Below are 22,892 nucleotides of genomic sequence, written 5' to 3'. Positions count from 1 at the left end.
TTAATTGATTCGCAATTGACTTTTACTTCAGCTTAATGAAGAAAAAAGGAACTGCACTTTTGGTTCTATTATTTTTTTAAGCACGTAGCCTGTTTCCTGGCTAAGAACTGGCTCGTCACTCATGTTTTTTTGCACGGGAACTCTTTAATTCATCTTCAATCTAGTGCCAAACTGCTATGACCACACAGTGGAAAGTATGACACCAGTTTGCCTAGAGGGATGTGACAGCTGCTAGTTTTGTCACCATCACATTCTATTCTTGTATTTAGTCGTGAAGTTTAAAAAACACAAACCTTTCTTTTGCTTTAGCAGCTTTCGGCTCCATCTGTTGCTGCTTCAACTGTGATTATTTTGTGATTTATTAGCTACAACCTTTCTAAAAAATCATTCCTGTATGTTCTAGTTCGTGAGGTCTTTCTTACTCTCAAGCAGCTGCTCGGTCAGTCAAAACACTAAAAACCCTAAAAACACAAACATGCAGAACTTTCCCAACAGCGCTGCCCCTCCACCCCCGGGATTCTCAAGTCGAGGTGGAAATATGGTTGGTTCGCCGTACCAGCCTCACATATCGGACCCTCAGATATCACCGAGGACTATTGAAGACTACGCTGCCATGCAGCATCACCAACCCCTTCTTCAGAGTCACAACCAGCACCTACACCTACGTGCGCAGCAGCACACGGGACAGGCGTCCCTCATCCATGGCTATGGACCTAGACGAGGTGCTGGAGAGATACCACAGGCTAGTGTGCTCGCTGGAAGCGGCAGCAACTCTTACCGAAAAGAGGCTATGGATTATTATTTTTCTTTGAGTGGGCGAGATAGGAACAGAAGAGGTGGAGGAGGGGAATACGGGGCAGGGTTTGGATACCCAAACATGGATGGACACATACCTCATCAGTACAGACATGTCCCGGGGTCTGTACCATCCTCCAGCATTATGTCCGCCTACCCCATGGACTACAGCACCAATGCCGGTGGCAGTGCTAACAGTGGGGGCGGATCTTTCTCACCTTCACAGCAATTTACCATGGCCCAGAATGCTTCAGTGCAGCCGGTTTCAGGTGCTGAAATGCTCCAGCGGCAACACAGCCAGAAATACCTGTCGCATCAGGGTTTAAATCAAGGACATCGAGTCTTTTCTATGTCTGGACACAGAATACCTTCTCAGTTTGGTCAATACCCTCCTCTTAGTGCACCCACTGCGTCAGCAGGAATGTATAACTCTTCACCACAAAGGTACGAGACCAGCAGCGGTGGAGGCGTGGACCTAAAGATCACCAACTCGCCCACACACTCCAATCCAAACGCCATGTCAGGTTCCTCGGCTTCAAACAGCTCCGGGCATCAAGAGAGCGTGGGACAGGGTTACCCGTCCTCCAACCATTCACCTTATTCGCCTCAGTCTCACCCTCTTTCGAAACACGCCTCCCGCTGCACTCCCCAGCACAATCTCGGGGCGGCCTACGACGCCTCTTTGAAGATGCAGCATCCGTCTCCGGGCCACGCGCAGCCGAAAAATAATCAGTCGTCTGTCTCTTTGAGTCCAGCCGCACCTCACCACACTCAAGACATTTCCAAATCTCCCATGCATTCCCAAAACCAGCAGACTAACATGAATCAGAACTTCAGCCCAATATCGAACCCTTCCCCGGCTCCATCTGCTGTCCACTCTCCAAGCTGCAGCTCGTCCTCTTCTCCGATGGGTGTTACAGAGATTCTGGGTAACTCCTCATCCTTGCACTCCTCAATTATAAATCCTCGCAGTGCTCACGGTCATGCCCGACCTCAACATAGCGTGGCACAGCTTAGCCCAACCCCCAGTTCTAATAGCAGTATTAGTAGTTGTGGTAGCATCGGTAGAATGGCTTCAAGAGCTGGCAAACGGGACGACACCCCATCTTCCTTGTATCCACAGGTCAAGCTCTCTCAGGACGCTGGTCTGAACAGTCTAAACGCTTTAACATCCCAAGTGGCTAATTTACCCAACACAGTGCAACACATGATGCTAACAGACACCGTGCTGTCTCAGAGGAAAGGTCGAGAGAGCGTACATCAACCTCACATACAGCAGACCGTTACCAATCAGCAAACACCTCAGAATGCTATTGCTGCTGTCCAGGCCTTATCAAATGAAGGAAGTGACGTTTTGGGATCCGAGCCAGAGGAGGAGAAAAGGAATCAAATTGAGCAGGCAGAACACGACAAAGTGAGACAGAAAAGTGGATCTAGCACCGAATCCAATCAAGACAACTATTATCCAGCATCTCAAAGTCAGACCAAATCTCTAAATTGCCCCGAACTGCATCCACAGCTAGACAGCAGAAGTACAGAGACGCCTGGTAAACAGACAAATAATCATGTTGCAAAACCTTTTTCTCAGACTAAAGAACAAGAAAGTCGATCCTCCTCTCCATCAGCGGTTTCTCCCTATGAAGAACCCCTTCAACCTTCCTGCCCACCTGCTCTCTCAGCTGCATCATCCCCTGCTCGTTCTACACAATCGAACTGTGTGATTGAGCCTAATCTCAGTCATTGTGATGATAAGACTGGACTGAAGGAGAAAAAATCTTCAGCCGTGAAAGATGAACGAAACCCTGTTAAACATGAAGAGCCTTCTTACCAAGATGATCTAGATAAAGAAAAAACTCTTCCAATCCTGACCAGTGTAAAAGTGGAAGATTCAGGCCTAAGTGAACAAACGGACACTTCGAATGATATGAAGAACACCACAGAGCATTGTCCCAATAAGAATATAAACACTCCGGAACAAACCAATGCTGCAGTCGGTGTTATCGTTTCTGCACGTTCTGAGCAGAACTCTGAGGGACCCAAGCAAACAGAGACTACATCTCACTATGGCACTTTGCCTCATGTTGGCAGGCTCAACTATTCAGAGGATAAACATTCCGTAAGTATGTTTAAAGATTCTGCAAGTCACAACGGAGACGGGGACATGAGTATGGAAACCTACCCTACACGCTATGTCTCCCCTAAGACTGAATTTGGGCACAACATGCCCTCAAATCACTGCCAGACAGGTCCTTACAAATATAACAGATCTGAAATGGCTTACAATGCCTGCATGGGTTCAAAGAACAAAGGAAGGGCGGTGCCAGGAAGTGAATTAGGTGCTTCCGCGTACCAAGACTACCATCAGTCACTGTCTAATTTTGGTTCCGTGTCCAGAAAGGATGTCGGTGTTGTGGAAGCGATGGGAAGAAGTGGTCTCGGAGTTGGATCAAGGGGTCAGGATAGTAATTTACAGTTACAGCAACCATATCCCAGTCTATTACAAGAAGTACTGCAGGGTTATCATTTAGATCGACGCTATAGTCGCCCTGAACAAGCATCTGGTGGTCTTCATAATCAGAATATGTCCCAGCACCATTACCATACTAGACTTCCGTATCGTATGGCTGAAGACATGAGGCCTCTTGGAATGAGTCCGTCAGTAGTCGGTGGTGCCAGCGTTCACCAACAGATAGCCACAAAAAAGCCTCAAATCCAAAATCAGGGACCAGATCATGAAATAGGCCTGGGCCTTTCTCATCCCTCATGGGATTCTGAAACACAAAAGCTTAAAGGGAGTCATGGAGGCTCATCAGAAAAGATCACAATAAATATGTCTCCCAGCCATTCCACCCAAATACCACCTTCTGTAGAATCTTCTAAAGGAACTCCGCCTAAGCACATTAACTTGGCTGACTATTCCTTGCCTCACAGGAAGCCCCCAAACCTAGCCTCCCCACCTTCTGCTGTCCAGCAGTTGCTTTTACAAGAAACTGGCCCATTGGTAGGTAATGCCGAACTCACAAGTCAGACCCAGTCTCATGTTTCCTCATCCTCGGGAAGGCGCTCAGTAATCTGTGATGTGTCTCCATCTCGACGGACCACTCCAGAGAAGGACAGGGGTCAGTTTGCACCCTCTGGATCGTCAGTCATTCAGCAGTCTCACTCATCTTTTGCTTCAAGTGAGCAAGGATGTGGTAAGGATGCTGTAAAAATTAAAGGAGAGCAAGAAGAAGAAGAACTGTCCAAAGTACACCCTAGTGATCTTGCAAGACCGTGTCCAGATGGACACAGCGTTTCTGACTTACATAGACACAGTGCTGGAAAAGAGGTTACTGAACCTCCGAGCAACACTTCATATAACGCTCATCATATGCACGCTAATCCTCTTTCATCACCACCCAGATCCAATCCCTATTACAAGCCTGTAGAAGGATCTTCTGCAGGTTTATCCCTGTATGGTTTTGTTGATGGATCGGACCGGCTTAAACCCTCTCACAATCATTTCCATGCAATATCAAGTCACATCTCCCCATCGGCTAATAAATTACAAGCATATCCACACCATCTCTCTCTTCAACACCCACATGGCATGGAGAATCGATTTGATTGGTCATCTAACAGTAATAGACCTAAGGATACTCCCACCCCTCACAGCCTTGACCAAAAGTGTAAGATTCAACCCCCTGCTGATGCTTTGCCCAGTCAGCATCCCCTGACGAGGCAACACCTACATCCTGGCTCTCACTATGAAATGAAAATGTGGGAATCATTTTCTGAAAGGGAAGGAGCTGGAAATCATGAGCTACAACCAGCACTCACTTCTCACAAGGCTGTTGACTCACAGTCAGTACCAACCAGTGCTCCCAAACCTGTAAAAGTAGAAGTCTCTCAGGGGATCCAAGAGGAATCAACCAAAAAATTAAACCCAGCTGTGGTTGTTGGATCAGGCGGTATAGGGAACAGTAGTGTAACCCCCGGTGGTCCTCGACAGACCAAATCTGGAGGGTCAGCAGAAACAAACCCATTAATATTGAGACGACGAGTTCGTTCTTTTATTTCCCCAATACCTGCAAAGAGGCAGCATCAGGATGTGTCAGGTCAGAAGAGTGGATCGTCATATTCTCCAGGTAATGACCCTGCTTCAGGTGGTGCAGACCCCCGTGCCAAACTAGCTTCACCCCACACAGCATATCAGTTGCCCAGTGCTAACTCACCACCACCAGAAAAAACAAAGATTCTACCCCCAAGAAAGGGACGGGGATTGAAATTAGAAGCAATAGTTCAAAAAATTACTCCAAATAAGAATGCCAATTATACTAACAGCCACGGAGATGCTGATTATCCAGATGTATCACATTACAGCTCTGATACACCTGACTCAGAGACCAGAGCACCTTACTCTGCTGAACCCAACAGGGAGGAAAGTTGTTTACCTTACCTTGAAGAAGCTCATTCTTTAGATGCTATTTTGCCATACAGAGCAGAAGATTCATATTCTTGTGATTCTCAAGACCTCAAACAAAGTCTAAGAACAGGCTCGACTAGTAATACTGTAAGAAAAATACCAACAGACTTTGACTTTGGGTTAGGCGCTGCTGGCTCTTCAGGCTCTGGGGCAGCTGAAGGGGATAAGGATGAGTTTACACTTTTAGGACCTTTGCCGCCACCACCTCCATTGCCACGTCCTGTACAAGGTTCCCCTCCTCCATCCTCATCTGTGTTGTCTGATATACAACAGTTTACCAATACTTACCAGCAGCTAGAGACCAGACGAGGGGAACAGTCTGCTGCTAACTTACTGAGGCAAAAACTTCAGGAGACCAGCATGGGTTTCGACGATTATCCTGGAGGGAATTTCTACGGAGCAACCCCAATCCACGGACAAAGTCTTCTTTCCAGAACTCCACAGCACGAGTTAGCTTCAGCTAGAAACGCAACCGACTCAAAACTGTCTGAAAACCTTGTTCCCAAAGGTTATTTTGCTTCAGGCAAAAAGAAAGGGAGACCAGTAGGGAGTGTAAACAAACAAAAACGAGCTCAAGGTCAAGCCCAGACTTCTACAAGTAACGTTCCTTCTGCGCCTCACACTCCTCCTGCCGTTGGTTCAGATGCTGTTACTCCCCAGCCTGAATCTAACTCCAGCCCTGGAGAAGAAGCAGTCACCACATCGGCACTACCCGAACAGAAACCGTGTCCCTCTCTGGATCTGGCCGTCCAGACTCAACCAGCAAAAGTAGAGATGGAGTTCGAGGACAACCAGCCAGAGGAGGATATAAAGCCGGTGAAAACGAAGCAGAGGAAGGGTAAAGACGCCAATGAAGGCACTGACCCAAAAGGTCCACCATGGAGGAAGAGGAGAGTAATTACTCCTAAAGATGAGCTAGATCCTCAGACTGGTGTTTTACCAGAAAGCAAGAAGGATGTGTTCTCACCCTACATACACATAGAAAATAAAATAACTGAGATTGGGGCTGTTTGTACTATAGTTAATTCTGAAGGGGAGAAATCAAAAGGAGGAGGCAAAAATGGTTCTGGGGTTGAAGGCCTTTCAAATGTTTCTCTCATTTCTCAAATGGTCAGGAAGGAAAGGGAAACTGAGAAGATACAGGAAGCCGAGCAGGTTGATTCAGTCATACAGTCAGGGAAGTCCCTTCCTACCTCTGGATATGTCCTCCCAGGTCCTGTGATATCTGACACAAGACACGCTGGTCGCTTGTTATGTTGTCTTTGTCAGAAATGGGCAAATTACAAGAATCTCGGGGACCTCTATGGCCCCTTCTACCCAGCTGATTACGCCCCCAAGTTCCCGAAGAACCAACCCCAAATTCGACAAACCCCATCAAACTCTGGGGTCACCAACACGGGGTCGAATCCGTCTTCTTCGTCAACAGAATTAACCGTCCCTGATACGCAGTCAACAAGTACTCCAGACGTGAGATCAGCAGATTGTACAGCAAGTCAAACCTCAAACCCAGTATCTCCTGCACCTAGTGAAAACTTGTCATGTCTTAGTGCTCAGATTTGTAGCACCACCACTACGACACCAGCTCAAAACTGGGATACGATGCCAGAAGGGGAACCTGCACCAACTGTATCGGAACTGTCTGACCTGACAAATGAGATCATCCAAAGAAACCAGCAGCAGGTCGAGGATCTGCAGCAGAGACCACAGCATCGAAAATTGACCTCTCACCCCCGTTTCAAGAGGAGATACAAATCTGGGGAGGAGTTGCCCCGGACCATTCCGATCAACAGTAAAGCTTCGCTGCCGTTTCAACCTCCACCACCCACCCTTGATTCTCTGGGACCTTTGGCTCAACTTGCTCAGCTACCGGTGGTGCCGTTAGACCCGAGTGAGCTTTGGGTGCACGAGAGCTGCCTTGTCTGGACTAGCGGTGTTTACCTGGTTAATGGGAGACTGTATGGTCTGCAGGAGGCGCTTGATGGTGCCAGAGAAATGGTGAGTTAGTTCAAAGATTTCATGATGGGCAGGAATTCTGCTGATAGTTAAGATTGTATTGTAACAGTTTAAATGTTCATGAGAAAATTATTAATAATATATACTGATCAACCATAACCACCTCCTTGTTTCTACACTCACTGTCCATTTTATCAGCTCCACTTTGTAGTTCTACAATTACTGACTGTAGTCCGTTTCTCTGCATGCTTTGTTAGCTCCTTTCACCCTGTTCTTCAATGGTCAGGACCACCACAAAGCAGGTATTATTTAGGTGGTGGATCATTCTCAGCACTGCAGTGACACTGACATGGTGGTGGTGTGTTAGTGTGTGTTGTGCTGGTATGAGTGGATCAGACACAGCAGCGCTGCTGGAGTTTTTAAATACCGTGTCCACTCACTGTCCACTCTATTAGACACTCCTACCTAGTCGGTCCACCTTGTAGATGTAAAGTCAGAGACGATCGCTCATCTATTGCTGCTGTTTGAGTTGGTCATCTTCTAGACCTTCATCAGTGGTCACAGGATGCTGCCCATGGTGCGCACTTGGCTGGATATTTTTGGTTGGTGGACTATTCTCAGTCCAGCAGTGACAGTGAGGTGTATAAAAACTCCAGCAGCGCTGCTGTGTCTGATCCACTCATACCAGCACACCACACACTAACACACCACCACTATGTCAGTGTCACTGCAGTGCTGAGAATGATCCACCACCCAAATAATACCTGCTCTGTGGTGGTCCTGTGGTGGTCCTGACCATTGAAGAACAGGGTGAAAGGGGGCTAACAAAGCATGCAGAGAAACAAATGGACAACAGGCAGTAATTGCAGTAATACAAAGTGCTTCTATATGGTAAGTGGAGCTGATAAAATGGACAGTGAGTGTAGAAACAAGGAGGTGGTTTTAATGTTATGGCTGATTGGTGTATGGTGTGTTCTGAGAGCTTGCAAACTATAATATGGCTTTGTTAATTTCTGTACTTTATAAAAAAACAATTAAAGAATAGAACAGCCAATGACATAACAAACTACACAAAGTCTCTCAAACTATAAATGGGGAAAAATGCTTTACCCTCTTAACTGAAAGGACCAGTCCATTTACACCAGATGTTGTATTGGCCACACAAACAGAAAACGATGCACCAACCTGCCAAACATACAACAGGCCACTTACTATATATCAGGGGTGCCCACACTTTCGTGGCTTGAGATTTATTATTTCAGTCTACAGGTCATCACCATCTACTTTTTAAAAAGGTTCACCTCATCATTTTCCAAAAAAGCTTCATAGTGTTTAAAATGCGCTTCAGTTCCTATAATGATATTCAGCTTTACAGGGTAAGCGATTGAAAAATCACAATGACCTTATTCTGATGATTTTTACTAAATGGTGTTGGTCAGGTTCATGTAGTCTGGACAGTAGCTGCTGATACTGATTCTCAAGCAGCTTCCAAGTGTTCATCAGTAAGGCTGGACCCATATTTAGGCTTTATTATTTTCATGTGGGAAAAGGCTGATTTATACAAGTAGGTTCATCTAAAAATGCTGTAAATATGTGGCACATTTACTTATAGAGTAGACTCTTGCCTTACGAACCGTTTACCATAGGAACATTTTGCGTTACGAACGATGTTTTTTGACTTAACGTACGAACAAATTTCGGATTACGGACCGAAATTTGCGAAACACGTGACATCACGAACAAGTTGACTCCAACCATCTCTCTCTCTCTATATACAGGGGTTGGACAAAATAACTGAAACACCTGTGATTTTAGTGTGGGAGGTTTCATGGCTAAATTGGACCAGTCTGGTGGCCAATCTTCATTAATTGCACATTGCACCAGTAAGAGCAGAGTGTGAAGGTTCAATTAGCAGGGTAAGAGCACAGTTTTGCTCAAAATATTGCAATGCACACAACATTATGGGTGACATACCAGAGTTCAAAAGAGGACAAATTGTTGGTGCACGACTTGCTGGCGCATCTGTGACCAAGACAGCAAGTCTTTGTGATGTATCAAGAGCCACGGTATCCAGGGTAATGTCAGCATACCACCAAGAAGGACAAACCACATCCAACAGGATTAACTGTGGACGCAAGAGGAAGCTGTCTGAAAGGGATGTTCGGGTGCTAACCCGGATTGTATCCAAAAAACATAAAACCACGGCTGCCCAAATCACGGCAGAATTAAATGTGCACCTCGACTCTCCTGTTTCCACCAGAACTGTCCGTCGGGAGCTCCACAGGGTCAATATACACGGCCGGGCTGCTATAGCCAAACCTTTGGTCACTCGTGCCAATGCCAAATGTCGGTTTCAATGGTGCAAGGAGCGCAAATCTTGGGCTGTGGACAATGTGAAACATGTATTGTTCTCTGATGAGTCCACCTTTACTGTTTTCCCCACATCCGGGAGAGTTACGGTGTGGAGAAGCCCCAAAGAAGCGTACCACCCAGACTGTTGCATGCCCAGAGTGAAGCATGGGGGTGGATCAGTGATGGTTTGGGCTGCCATATCATGGCATTCCCTTGGCCCAATACTTGTGCTAGATGGGCGCGTCACTGCCAAGGACTACCGAACCATTCTGGAGGACCATGTGCATCCAATGGCGGTGCCGTGTATCAGGATGACAATGCACCAATACACACAGCAAGACTGGTGAAAGATTGGTTTGATGAACATGAAAGTGAAGTTGAACATCTCCCATGGCCTGCACAGTCACCAGATCTAAATATTATTGAGCCACTTTGGGGTGTTTTGGAGAAGCGAGTCAGGAAACGTTTTCCTCCACCAGCATCACGTAGTGACCTGGCCACTATCCTGCAAGAAGAATGGCTTAAAATCCCTCTGACCACTGTGCAGGACTTGTATATGTCATTTCCAAGACGAATTGACGCTGTATTGGCCGCAAAAGGAGGCCCTACACCATACTAATAAATTATTGTGGTCTAAAACCAGGTGTTTCAGTTTCATTGTCCAACCCCTGTATATATACAGTGAGTGAACATTCGGAGAGCAGACGGTGTTTTCTTTATATTTTGTAAAATTCTATATTAAAATGTCCCCAGAGAAGGTGCAGAGGAAGTGCAGTGGTGTTTGTTGTTGTATAATTACTCCTGCCAGTAGGTGTCACTGTGTATCAGACAGAGGGGACAGTGAGTGAGAGAGAAGAAGGAATTCGGTTTAGTAAAGTATTCTTTCTTTCGTGCAGTTACACCTACAAAATACAACACTATTGAAATAAAGAAGGAAATAATAGAGAAATATGAGAGTTATTGTCGTTTCTGGTAGATACATTTTATAAAAAAAATGGTGTATGTGATGGTGTATTATGGTGTATGATACAGCACACGTACTGTACTGAAATGTGATGTGTGTTTATGTACAGTACTACTGTGTATTGTTGTTTATTATTGTTTTTTACAGGAATGTCTATTCTATCATTTAAGATTAAGGGAAAATTTACTTGCATTTATAACAAAAAAGAGCATTTAAGACATTAGAGAGGTTAGGTAAGGGGGGGGTTTGGAAGGTCTGGCACAGATTAATTCTATTTACATTATTTCTTATGGGAAAAATAGCTTTAACTAACGAACATTTTGACTTGAGAACAGCCCTTCAGAACCAATTAAGTTCGTAAGTCAAGGGTCTACTGTATTTGGATATTTTTTCCTCAGCCAGTAAGTTCCAAATTTGTCCAGCAGAGGCGCTTCATATGAACGTCAGATCGTAGGTTAAAACGTATGAAAGAAACAGCGTCTTTGCAGCGTTCTTGCCTGAATCGTTTTTGGTTTCGTTATGCTTGGTTGTGCACTCGTCTTCACAAACAGTGCAGGTTACAAAAGGAAAAATGCAAAAATGGCGCAAACTGGCTACTGATGAATGAAAACTGAGGCATAGCTATGGTAACAAAGCACAACTTAAAGAAAGAGTGGCCACATTTCATGTCAATGACGTTGACCTGCTTGAATGAGGCGTAATCTACCAGCATTGTGCACTGTGCGATCGACTGGTAGATCGTGATCGACGTATTGGGCACCCCTGCTATAAAGCGTATCCTAATCGACTGCCCTACAAATAACCCCATAAGAGGTCGTCTTTGATAACCCCCTCTTGAAACCATTAATGTAAAGCACTTATACTGTAAATACACTGTAAATAAAATATCCCATAATGGCCAAATATGGCAGTAAACCAAAAATAATGATAGTAATTAAGGATATTTTTTAGGGCTGTCAAACGATTAAAATTTTTAATCGCGATTAATCTCAGAATTTCCTATAGTTAATCGCGATTAATCGCATATTTTTTAAAAAGAAGAAAACAAGGATTTTTAAGTGAAATGTTACCATTAAAATGGTGAACACATTTTATGCTAAATGTACTGATGTTAAAAACTGCTGGGACAAGAGAAAACTGTAAGGGAGTTTTATTCACTCACATACTAGGCAGTAATACAGCGGTGGGCAATTAAATTTTCCAAGGGGCCACATAAGAAACTGGGACTGTTGTGGAGGGCCGGACCAATAAGGTGAACTTAATTCTGCTCAATATTAATTTTATCTCTTTATTTACATTTTCAGCATTTAGCAGACGCCTTTATCCACAGCAATTTACATTACAGTTACAGTTTACAGTCTGAGCAATTGAGGGTTAAGGGCCTTGCTCAAGGGCCCAACAGCAGCAACCTGGCAGTGGTGTGGCTTGAACCAGCGACCTTCTAATTACTAGTCCAGTACCTTAACCACTAGGCTACAACTGCCCACTCTTTATAAAAAGCAGTAAATTGTACAGTTCTAATAAGCTGTTCATGTTTAGTTGTTACAATCAGAAAATTAGAAGTAGGCAGAGTAAAAACATCAACATTAACATCAACATTTTCACTATTTAAACAAACAAATGCAAAAAAACAAAAACAAATGTGAACAAAATGTGCAGGTTTTTAAACTTTACACTATTTTGTTTTGAGTCTAATTACCTCATTTGTTTTTCAGTCCTTTGTTACTGTTGGATATTCTTTTTAAAATCACAAATCTGGTCCTGACTGCTTCAGTTCTGGATGTGTTAAACTTTATAAAAAGTACCGTGTTGCTTTTGCAGTTTAGTTAGTGAAGCTTCAGGTGTGACCCCCGCATCGTTCATGTTCTTATATTTCTGTTTAGTACCGTAACAGCGATTTAAACCCTAAATTGTGATCGTTAACCAGCTTTACATCTGACTTCAGTAAATAAATAATTCAGAAGTTCATGTCTTGTTAAAAACTCCACCGTCAGTCACACTCAGTTCTGTTCGCATTACAGTGAAGCTGATACACTCGCTCACACGTAAATCCAAACTTGCGGATATTTAAAGACACAGCGCTCCCGTCAAAACAGTCCTGTTATATTGCATGTGTGATGTACATTTATTTACATCAAATTTTTAATTGCCACGAATCTCATGCGGGCCGGTTGGGGATGTCCCGTACAATGCCCAGGTCTGCTCAACATGAACTACGGATGACTCGCAGGGTCAAATAGAACTTGCGTTAATGGCACTATTCTTTTTAATCGCGTTAAATTGAGATTGCGTTAATGCGTTATTATCGCGTTAACTTCGACAGCCCTAATATTTTTATATATTTGTTTTAAAGTCCTCCTGCACAGTTGACCTACACCTTTTATTCCTTCTATTCCTCAGAGCTGCTCTCATTGTGAAATGGCTGGTTCCACTCTGGGTTGCTATAGCAAAGGCTGCACATTGAGGTATCATTACCTGTGTGCTGTGGAGGCAGGTAAGAAATCAGGATTTCAACATGCATTTTTAGATGATGAAGGATTACAATCCCGGTAACATTTCATGTACCAGTTAGATTTTCCAGCAAAAGCAGAAACACAGTCAAGTGCACAAAAACGCACAAAAGTAAAATGCAGATTAAAATTGAAAGCTATAAAGTCAGTACATTAACAGGATATTTAATGTTTTACATTATGTATATACAGTGTATCACAAAAGTGAGTACACCCCTCACATTTCTGCAGATATTTAAGTATATCTTTTCATGGGACAACACTGACAAAATGACACTTTGACACAATGAAAAGTAGTCTGTGTGCAGCTTATATAACAGTGTAAATTTATTCTTCCCTCAAAATAACTCAATATACAGCCATTAATGTCTAAACCACCGGCAACAAAAGTGAGTACACCCCTTAGTGAAAGTTCCTGAAGTGTCAATATTTTGTGTGGCCACCATTATTTCCCAGAACTGCCTTAACTCTCCTGGGCATGGAGTTTACCAGAGCTTCACAGGTTGCCACTGGAATGCTTTTCCACTCCTCCATGACGACATCACGGAGCTGGCGGATATTCGAGACTTTGCGCTCCTCCACCTTCCGCTTGAGGATGCCCCAAAGATGTTCTATTGGGTTTAGGTCTGGAGACATGCTTGGCCAGTCCATCACCTTTACCCTCAGCCTCTTCAATAAAGCAGTGGTCGTCTTAGAGGTGTGTTTGGGGTCATTATCATGCTGGAACACTGCCCTGCGACCCAGTTTCCGGAGGGAGGGGATCATGCTCTGCTTCAGTATTTCACAGTACATATTGGAGTTCATGTGTCCCTCAATGAAATGTAACTCCCCAACACCTGCTGCACTCATGCAGCACCAGACCATGGCATTCCCACCATGCTTGACTGTAGGCATGACACACTTATCTTTGTACTCCTCACCTGATTGCCACCACACATGCTTGAGACCATCTGAACCAAACAAATTAATCTTGGTCTCATCAGACCATAGGACATGGTTCCAGTAATCCATGTCCTTTGTTGACATGTCTTCAGCAAACTGTTTGCGGGCTTTCTTGTGTAGAGACTTCAGAAGAGGCTTCCTTCTGGGGTGACAGCCATGCAGACCAATTTGATGTAGTGTGCGGCGTATGGTCTGAGCACTGACAGGCTGACCCCCCACCTTTTCAGTCTCTGCAGCAATGCTGACAGCACTCCTGCGCCTATCTTTCAAAGACAGCAGTTGGATGTGACGCTGAGCACGTGCACTCAGCTTCTTTGGACGACCAACGCGAGGTCTGTTCTGAGTGGACCCTGCTCTTTTAAAACGCTGGATGATCTTGGCCACTGTGCTGCAGCTCAGTTTCAGGGTGTTGGCAATCTTCTTGTAGCCTTGGCCATCTTCATGTAGCGCAACAATTCGTCTTTTAAGATCCTCAGAGAGTTCTTTGCCATGAGGTGCCATGTTGGAACTTTCAGTGACCAGTATGAGAGAGTGTGAGAGCTGTACTACTAAATTGAACACACCTGCTCCCTATGCACACCTGAGACCTAGTAACACTAACAAATCACATGACATTTTGGAGGGAAAATGACAAGCAGTGCTCAATTTGGACATTTAGGGGTGTAGTCTCTTAGGGGTGTACTCACTTTTGTTGCCGGTGGTTTAGACATTAATGGCTGTATATTGAGTTATTTTGAGGGAAGAATAAATTTACACTGTTATATAAGCTGCACACAGACTACTTTTCATTGTGTCAAAGTGTCATTTTGTCAGTGTTGTCCCATGAAAAGATTTACTTAAATATCTGCAGAAATGTGAGGGGTGTACTCACTTTTGTGATACACTGTATACACCAACCAGGCATAACATTCTGACCACTGAGAGGTGAAGTGAATAACACTGACTATCTCTTCATCACGGCACCTGTTAGTGGGGGGGATATATTAGGCAGCAAGTGAACATTTTATCCTCAAAGCTGATGTTAGAAGCAGGAAAAATGGGGGAGCGTGAGGATCTGCGGCCAAATTGTGATGGCTAGATGACTGGGTCAGAGCATCTCCAAAACTGCAGCTCTTGTGGGGGGTGTTCCCGGTCTGCAGTGGTCAGTATCTATTAAAAGTGCTCCAAGGAAGGAACAGTGGTAAACCGGCGACAGGGTCATGGGCGACCAAGGCTCATTGATGCACGTGTGGTCCGATCCAACAAACGAGCTACTGTAGCTCAGACTGCTGAAGAAGTTCATGCTGGTTCTGATAGAAAGGTGTGTATGGGGCTGCATAGCCGCTGACCAGTCAGTATACCCATGCTGACTCCTGTCCACTGCCGAAAGCACCAACAAATGGGCACATGAGCATCAGAACTGGACCACGGAGCAATGGAAGAAGGTGGCCTGGTCTGATGAATCACATTTCCTTTTACATCACGTGGATGGTCGGGTGCGTGTGTGTCGCTTACCTGGGGAACACACGGCACCAGGATGCATTATGGGAAGAAGGCAAGCCGGCGGAGGCAGTGTGATCTTTTGGGAAACGTTCTGCTGGTAAACCTTGGGTCCTGCCATCCATGTGGATGTTACTTTGACACATACCACCTACCTAAGCATTGTTACAGACCATGTTCACTCTTTGATGGAAACGCTATTCACTGATGGGTGTGGCTGATGCCTCCTGCCACAAAGCAAAAATGCTTCAGGAACGGTTTGAGGAGCACAACAACCGGTTTGAGGTGTTCATTTGGCCTCCAAATTCCTCGGATCTCAATCCAATCAAGCATCTATGGGATGTGCTGGATGAACAAGTCTGATCCATGGAGGCCTGAACCTCACAACTTACAGGAGTTAAAACAGGATCTCCTGCTGACATCCTGGTGCCAGATACCACAGCACACCTTCAGGGGGTCTAGCGATGGGTCAGGGCTGTTTTGGCAGCAAAAGGGGGACCAACACAATATTAGGAAGGTGGTCATAATGTTATGCCTGATACTGGTGTTACACTAGGAACATTTTTGTTGTGGCATGACTTCCACAAGGTGTTGGAGACATTCCTTGTTGAGACGGTCCATACAGATCGGCTCCTTCAGCAGATTTAGTGGACTAACAGGCAAGCCAATCACAGCTAATCATCTGAACATGAGGTGTTTGTTTTCTTTTTAAGAATGCTGTCTAAATGAAGACAATTTCTCAATGAGGTGTCCAAAGCACAAGGTAAGAACATTCCTATATAGATTTCATTATTCTCATTATTGTTATGTAAGTTATTTATATATTTATGTTATTTTTTCTGTCCTGTAGTTTCCTGTAAACAATAGACCAGCCAAACCTGCAGCCACACATCTGGAGCAGCCGGACAGAAGCTGAAGACACTCAAGATCATCGTCAAACGTTAGTAACAGTGTTATTGTGTTTGTGTATTGTGAGCCCATTCACAAATCTACACTATAAAAAAACATGTTCGTGTGTTCATCTTGACTGCAAGGAGGCAACAAGTTGATGAGCCTCAGAAATCAGGAAGTAGCTACAAGACTGAAAATTTGTTAATACCCAATTACATTTACATTTTCAGCATTTAGCAGACGCCTTTATCCAAATCGACTTGCATTACAGTTACAGTATACAGTCTGAGCAACGGAGGGTTAAGGGCCTTGCTCAAGTGCCCAACAGCAGCAACCTGGCAGTGGTGGGGCTTGAACCAGCGACCTTTGGATTACTAGTCCTGTGCCTTAACCGCTAGGCTACGGCTTGCCATTTCTGCCATCAGGGCAGATGCCATCCTGACTGCCTCAGTCTAGAAGCTTGAACTGAGCAGCTGTGGTTGAAGCTTTCATAACACACGTTCACTGACCACACATTTAAGGTTCTGCCTTGGCCTTTCCAGTCCCCTGAGCCAAACCCCATGGTCAGTAAAAAGAGCAGGAGAGGCAAGTCCACAAGCGTGAACCTCAGAATCTGAAGGAGCTGGAGAACATCTGTAAAAAATAAATAGATTCTTTGCTTTGTGTTTGCTGGTCTTATAAACTATTATAGGAGAAGACTGTGTGCTGTTAGCTAAGAGAGGTTGCACAAATTACACTATGGGTGGGTTCGGAAAGCTAGTGATCTCGCTACATAGACGCATTATATGTCATCCTACGCGCTCTCGAGAATGAGGCTGTTTGAAATCCTAGATGCCTTAATATGCTCACTAGTTAGGTATCTTAAAATTTCAATGTTATTTTAACTCACGAATGAGTGAGCATCAGATGCTGCCTTAGTGGCGAAGGATATCCCAGCATTCAATGTGGCACAACTTTTCTCACAGAAAAAAAAAAAAAACATGGCGGACGGACGGTGCGAAGACGAACAGAATTATTTTCAAACGTAATTAAATGATTATTAATTTTTAACTTGTATTATCTTGCACAAGTGTTTTTATTTGCAAGTTCGGACTCATCAACGAATTTAACCGTTTTCGGTACACGAAGGGAGATGTTATATTGACATGCTAGCGCGCTGTGCCACCTCATCCTATTGATTTAAATGGCATGATGCTAACTGTGTTAGCTTAGTAAGCGAAACCCGATGTTATCGCTGTCTAAGTATTGCGTTCGAATAACCTGCCTTATAAGTCACTGACTTATCAGAATCCTCTCTACTGAGGCAGCTGCCTGTGTAGGCAGTAAGACAGCAAGGCAGCTCACTAGGTTTTCGAACACACCCATTATGGCCATAAGTATTTGGACACTGGACCATGAGCTTGTTGGACATTCCTGTTCAAAAACATATAGTATTTAAAAGAGTGTGTGCTTTTCAGCTAGAACAACAACCGCTCTTCTGGGAACGACTTTAAAGTATGTCTGTAGGAATTTGTGCCTGTTCATTACGAAGAGCATCTGTATGGCTGCATTTATTTACTTACTCTTTACATGTCCTCTATAACCTGAGCGTTTTGTTGTGTTATTTTAACAAATGTCATTTATTTTGGATAGAAGCACCTGCTTAGAAACCATGACTGTAAATGTTACATTTTCTAGCTTATGAAGAAGATATACTTTATTTGTCATATATACATATACAGTTGTACAGTACAATGAAATTCTTTCTTCGCATATACCAGTTTGTTTGGAAGCTGTGGTCAGAGTGCAGGGTCAGCCATCGTATGGCGCCCCTGGAGCAGGCAGGGTTAAGGGCCTTGCTCAAGGACCCAACAGTGGCTGCATAGCAGAGCCTGGATTTTACCCATGTTTTACCTTTTGAGGTTTACACTGGGTGTGTTGGAAAACCTAGGGAGCTGCCTTGCTGTCTTACTGCCTACACAGGCAGCTGCCTCAGTAGAGAGGATTCTAATTTATAATTTTTCCCACTTTCTCCCCCCAATTTTCTCCCCTAACCTCGTCGTGTCCAATTACCCTGATTGCGTCCTCTATACTGATTGCCTTTCAACTCACATACTCACTCCGGCACATACAGTCAGTACAGACTGCACGAGTCGAGTTCATACACAGACGGGCACTGTGTACGGAGGGCCACACCCCCATCAGCATTATTCCTCAGCCCTTTGCAGGCGGAGAGGATTCTAATAAGTCACTTGGCGATAACATCGGGTTTCGCTTACTAAGCTAACACAGTTAGCATCATGCCATTCAAACCAATGTGATGAGGTGGCACAGCGCGCTAGCATGTCAACTAACATCTTCCTTCCATTTGCTGACACACTCGTACACGTTTATACAAATTAGAAATCAATAATAATTTATTTAAGTTTGAAAAGAACGTTTGTTTCTCCACACCGTCTGCCATGTTTTTTATTTTTCTGTGAGAAAAGTCGTGCTGCACTGAATGCTGGGATATCCTTCGCCACTGAGGCAGCATCGCATTCTCACTCGTTCCTGAGTCAAAATAGCGTTGACATTTTAAGATGCCTTAGTATTGAGGATATTAAAGCATCTAGGATTTCGAACAGCCTCATTCTCGGGAGTGCGTAGGATAATGTAAAATGCGTCTATGTAGAGAGATCACTAGGTTTTCGAACACACCCATTTTTTCGCTTGGGTTTTTGTTGGGCTTTACTTTAATAAGTCAGCTATACACTTCACTTTATCAGAATTGTATTCTTTTCACTAAATCCATATGTGTTTTCTTGTGTAACCACCAGCAAGCTAAAATATCAAGTAGAAAGTCATGGTACAGTAGACGCTTGACTTACGAATGTAATTGGTTCTGAAGGGCTGTTCTTAAGTCAAAATTTTTGTTAGTTAAACCTATTTTTCCCATAAGAAATAATGTAAATAGAATTAATCCGTGCCAGACCTCCCAAACCCCCCCTTACCCAACCTCTCTAATATCTTAAATGCTCTTTTTTGTTATAAATACATAATAATAAGTATATTTTCCCTTCATCTTAAATTATAGAATAGACATTCCTGTAATAAACAATAATAAACAACAATACACAGTAGTACTGTACATAAAACAACACTTTACATTTCAGTACAGTACGTGTGCTGTACCATACACCATAATACATTTCCTTCTTTTTATATAAAATGTATCTACCAGAAACAACAATAACTCTCATATCTCTCTATTATTTCCTTTATTACAGTAGTGTTGTATTGTGTAGGTGTAACTGCACGAAAGAAAGAATACTTTACTCCGTCGATTTCCTTCTTCTCTCTCACTCACTGTCCCCTCTGTCTGATACACACCACTCTGCTTCCTCTGCACATTCTTTGGGGACATTTTAATATTGAATTTTGCAAAATATAAAGGAAACACAGAAAAAAACACCGTCCACTGGCCGAATGTTTGCTCACTGTGTATATATATAGAGAGAGAGACGGTCGGAGTGAACTTGTTCGTGACGTCACGTGTTTCACGAATCTCAGTTCGTAATCTGAAATTTGTTCATACGTTAAGTTGAAAAAGATCGCTCGAAATGTTTGTCTGGTAAACGGTTCGTAACTCAACGATCTACTGTAGTTCTTACCTGGGTAATTTAGTTCAACATGTTGTGAACATGGACGCTGACCCTCGGTGGGCACCGCACTAATATCTGTGTGTGTGTTTTCTCTGCAGATGTTCGACGTGGCAGCACAGAGGAATGGAGACCAGCAATTTTACAGGAGTCACTGATTTTGGATACAGCGATCGGAATGTAAAAAATACAAGACTTTGTGTGTAAGGAAACACTAAAAACTGATGAGAAAAAACTGACGTGTCAAAGGAAATTTTTTTTTTTTTGGTTTATTATGTGTATTATGGGAAAAGTATCAACACTACACGGATGAAAAGTGGAGGAAGCTGGACTGAGACGTTTTATTTTCAGTACGTTTGAGTATTCCATTCTTTTACTTTACACAGGGTTCCGCTCTTCATTATCATATTATTATTATTATTATTCTCATTATTTTTCTATCCCAGTTTGATTTGAAGCAGTATTTTACTCTCCACCGTGAGAACGAGATTCCTTTATGCGTCGGTCGCGACGTCATCTCTTCACGCCGACGGGAGCCTGTTGCCACGGAGACGTCGTTGCCGTGGAGAACGGACGTTTATTGCCTTCGAAGGTGTGCGTGTGTGTGAGAAGCCTATTATGTGCCTGTGTTATTTTTCATAAGAACCAACTCTCCGAAGTCGCACCCCACTCTACGGTGTCTGATACACAGTTAATGACAACTGGTGCGCTCACGAGTTCCGGCAGTCCGTTGATTAATCTAGATGATGACTGCAGAGTACCCACAATGCACTGCGGTGTGAAAGGGAGTGGGCCAGGACATCGTTTTGCTATTATAAATATAAGTAAAAAAAAAAAAAAACGAGCGAGCGAGCGCGACGGCCTCGCCCGTCGGAAACGAAGCGTTTGTTGCCATAGAGATGAAGATGGAAGGTACATCTCATTTCCACCTGCTCATTTTGTATTCCTGTAAAAAGTGACATGATAAAGAGCGACTGTATGAACGTGTATGTTGTACTACAGACTTGTTGATATGTATATGCTTCATCAATACAGCCAATCCTCAACACTCACCTGCGTGCCTCTGACTCTGCGTATTGCTCATCGCTCATTCTTGCATTGTCCGTTTTACCACCACGGTGGGTACAGCTCACCAGGTAAAAGGTAGGAAGCACCCTGCACAGGTCACCAGTCCATCACAGGTCAAACTCAAACTCAAAAGAAGCTTTATTGGCATGACAAATAAGGACAGAAAATAAAATAGAATAAAATAATAATATAAACAGTGCAAATAACAATAAAAATGGTGACATTTACATTAATTAGGTATTAATAAACCTTTGTTGTGTGCGTGTGTGTGTGACAAGGTCACCCACTGTCCCTCACCTGGTGGCAGGTGTGTGTATAGAGTGCTGCTAGTGTGCCCCAGTAGGTGGGGCAGTTTGTCGGGGTCTGGGAGGGAGGTAAAGTCGGGGTTGATGTTATTAAATTTGGGGAAGAATTGGACCCTGATGTGGTGGTACTTGGTACACCGGGTGAGGAAGTGCAGCTCCGTCTCTACTGTACTGAGAGTGCAGTGCTGGCACAACCTCTCCTCTTGGGGCAGCCAGGACCGGGTGTGTCACCCCGTCTCCACGGCCAGGTCGTGTGCGCTCAGACTGTACCTCGTCAGGGTGTTTCTTAATTTAGGGTGGGATACTGTGCTTAGATCACACACACTCCATTGGTTCTGTGTGAAAACCGACCTCTCTTTCTACACATTTCACATCACGCTACACTCCTGAGAAGAGGGCGTGTATATATTCCTAGATCCCTTAAAATGCTCCTACTGAGGCGCCTTAATTCTGAGTGATGATCTGACTGAATAACGAGGGAGCGTCTGACACTTCCTCAGCGCTGAAGGCAATCCCAGCATTCAGTGCAGCACAGCTTTTCTTACAATAAATGACAAACGTGGTGGACGAATATAATAAAAGGCAACCAACAGAGTTCTTTTCAAATATAAATAAATTCTCGTTAATGTTTAATTTGTATAAAGGTGTAATTATACAAGTGTGGTTTATTTGTAAATTCGGGCTCGTCGGGGACAGTTTAATCGTTTTCGGTACACGGAGGGAGACGTTAGCTGGCGTGCTAGGGGGTTGAACGTCCTGAGGCTAACTGTGTTAGCTTAGTAAGCTAAAACTGCAGTGACCTAATTGGTGTAATCTCTGTCCAAGGGTCTGTTCGAAAACCTACTGAGCTGTTCTCCTGCCTACCTGATCAGCTGACTCAGTGGAGAGGGTTCTAATAGGACATAGTGCTCATACTACAGATTATTTAGACACACGACTTAGACAGAAATACACCAATTACATCACCCCAGTTTTAGCTTACCAAGCTAACACAGATAGCCTCAGGCTGTTCAAACCGACATTAGCATGCCAGCTAACGTCTCCCTTCATGTACTAAAAATGGTTAAACTGTAGCTGAAGAGGGGCGACATGGTGGCTTGGTGGGTAGCACTGTCGCCTCACAGCAAGAAGGTCCTGGGTTCAATCCCCAGGCGGGGCGGTCCGGGTTCTTTCTCTGCAGAGTTTGCATGTTCTCCCCATGTCTGCATGGGTTTCCTCCGGGAGCTCCGGTTTCCCCCCACAGTCCAAAAACATAGTCAGGTTAATTGGAGACACTGAATTGCCCTATAGGAGAATGGGTGTGTGTGTGTCTGCCCTGAGACGGACTGGCACCCTGTCCAGGGTGTTACTGTGTGCCTTGCACCCATTGAAAAGCTGGGATAGGCTCCAGCACCCCACGCAACCCTGACTGGATAAGCGGTTAAGAAAATGAGTGAGAGAGTGAGTGAGTGTCCCTGAAGAGCCTGAATTCACAAATAAACGACACTTGTGCACCTTTATACAAATTAAACATCAATGAGAATTTATCTACATTTGAAAAGAACTCTG

At 44.1% G+C, this 22,892-nt stretch overlaps 1 protein-coding gene across 1 annotated transcript; it reads left to right on the top strand.

Moving 5' to 3' along the window:
• The first annotated feature begins 315 nt into the window (after positions 1–315).
• On the top strand, positions 316–21,023 carry tcf20 (transcription factor 20). The gene is made up of 5 exons (XM_063017265.1): positions 316–7,255; positions 12,930–13,023; positions 16,174–16,223; positions 16,311–16,400; positions 20,073–21,023. Exons 1-4 carry the CDS (start codon positions 476–478, stop codon positions 16,374–16,376), a joined length of 6,990 nt encoding a protein of 2,329 aa, XP_062873335.1. The 5' UTR covers positions 316–475; the 3' UTR covers positions 16,377–16,400; positions 20,073–21,023.
• The last annotated feature ends 1,869 nt before the right edge of the window (positions 21,024–22,892 follow it).

The sequence above is a fragment of the Trichomycterus rosablanca genome, chromosome 2, assembly GCF_030014385.1.
Source record: "Trichomycterus rosablanca isolate fTriRos1 chromosome 2, fTriRos1.hap1, whole genome shotgun sequence".
Taxonomy (NCBI): domain Eukaryota; kingdom Metazoa; phylum Chordata; class Actinopteri; order Siluriformes; family Trichomycteridae; genus Trichomycterus; species Trichomycterus rosablanca.
This window is presented reverse-complemented; position numbering and strand designations above follow the sequence as displayed.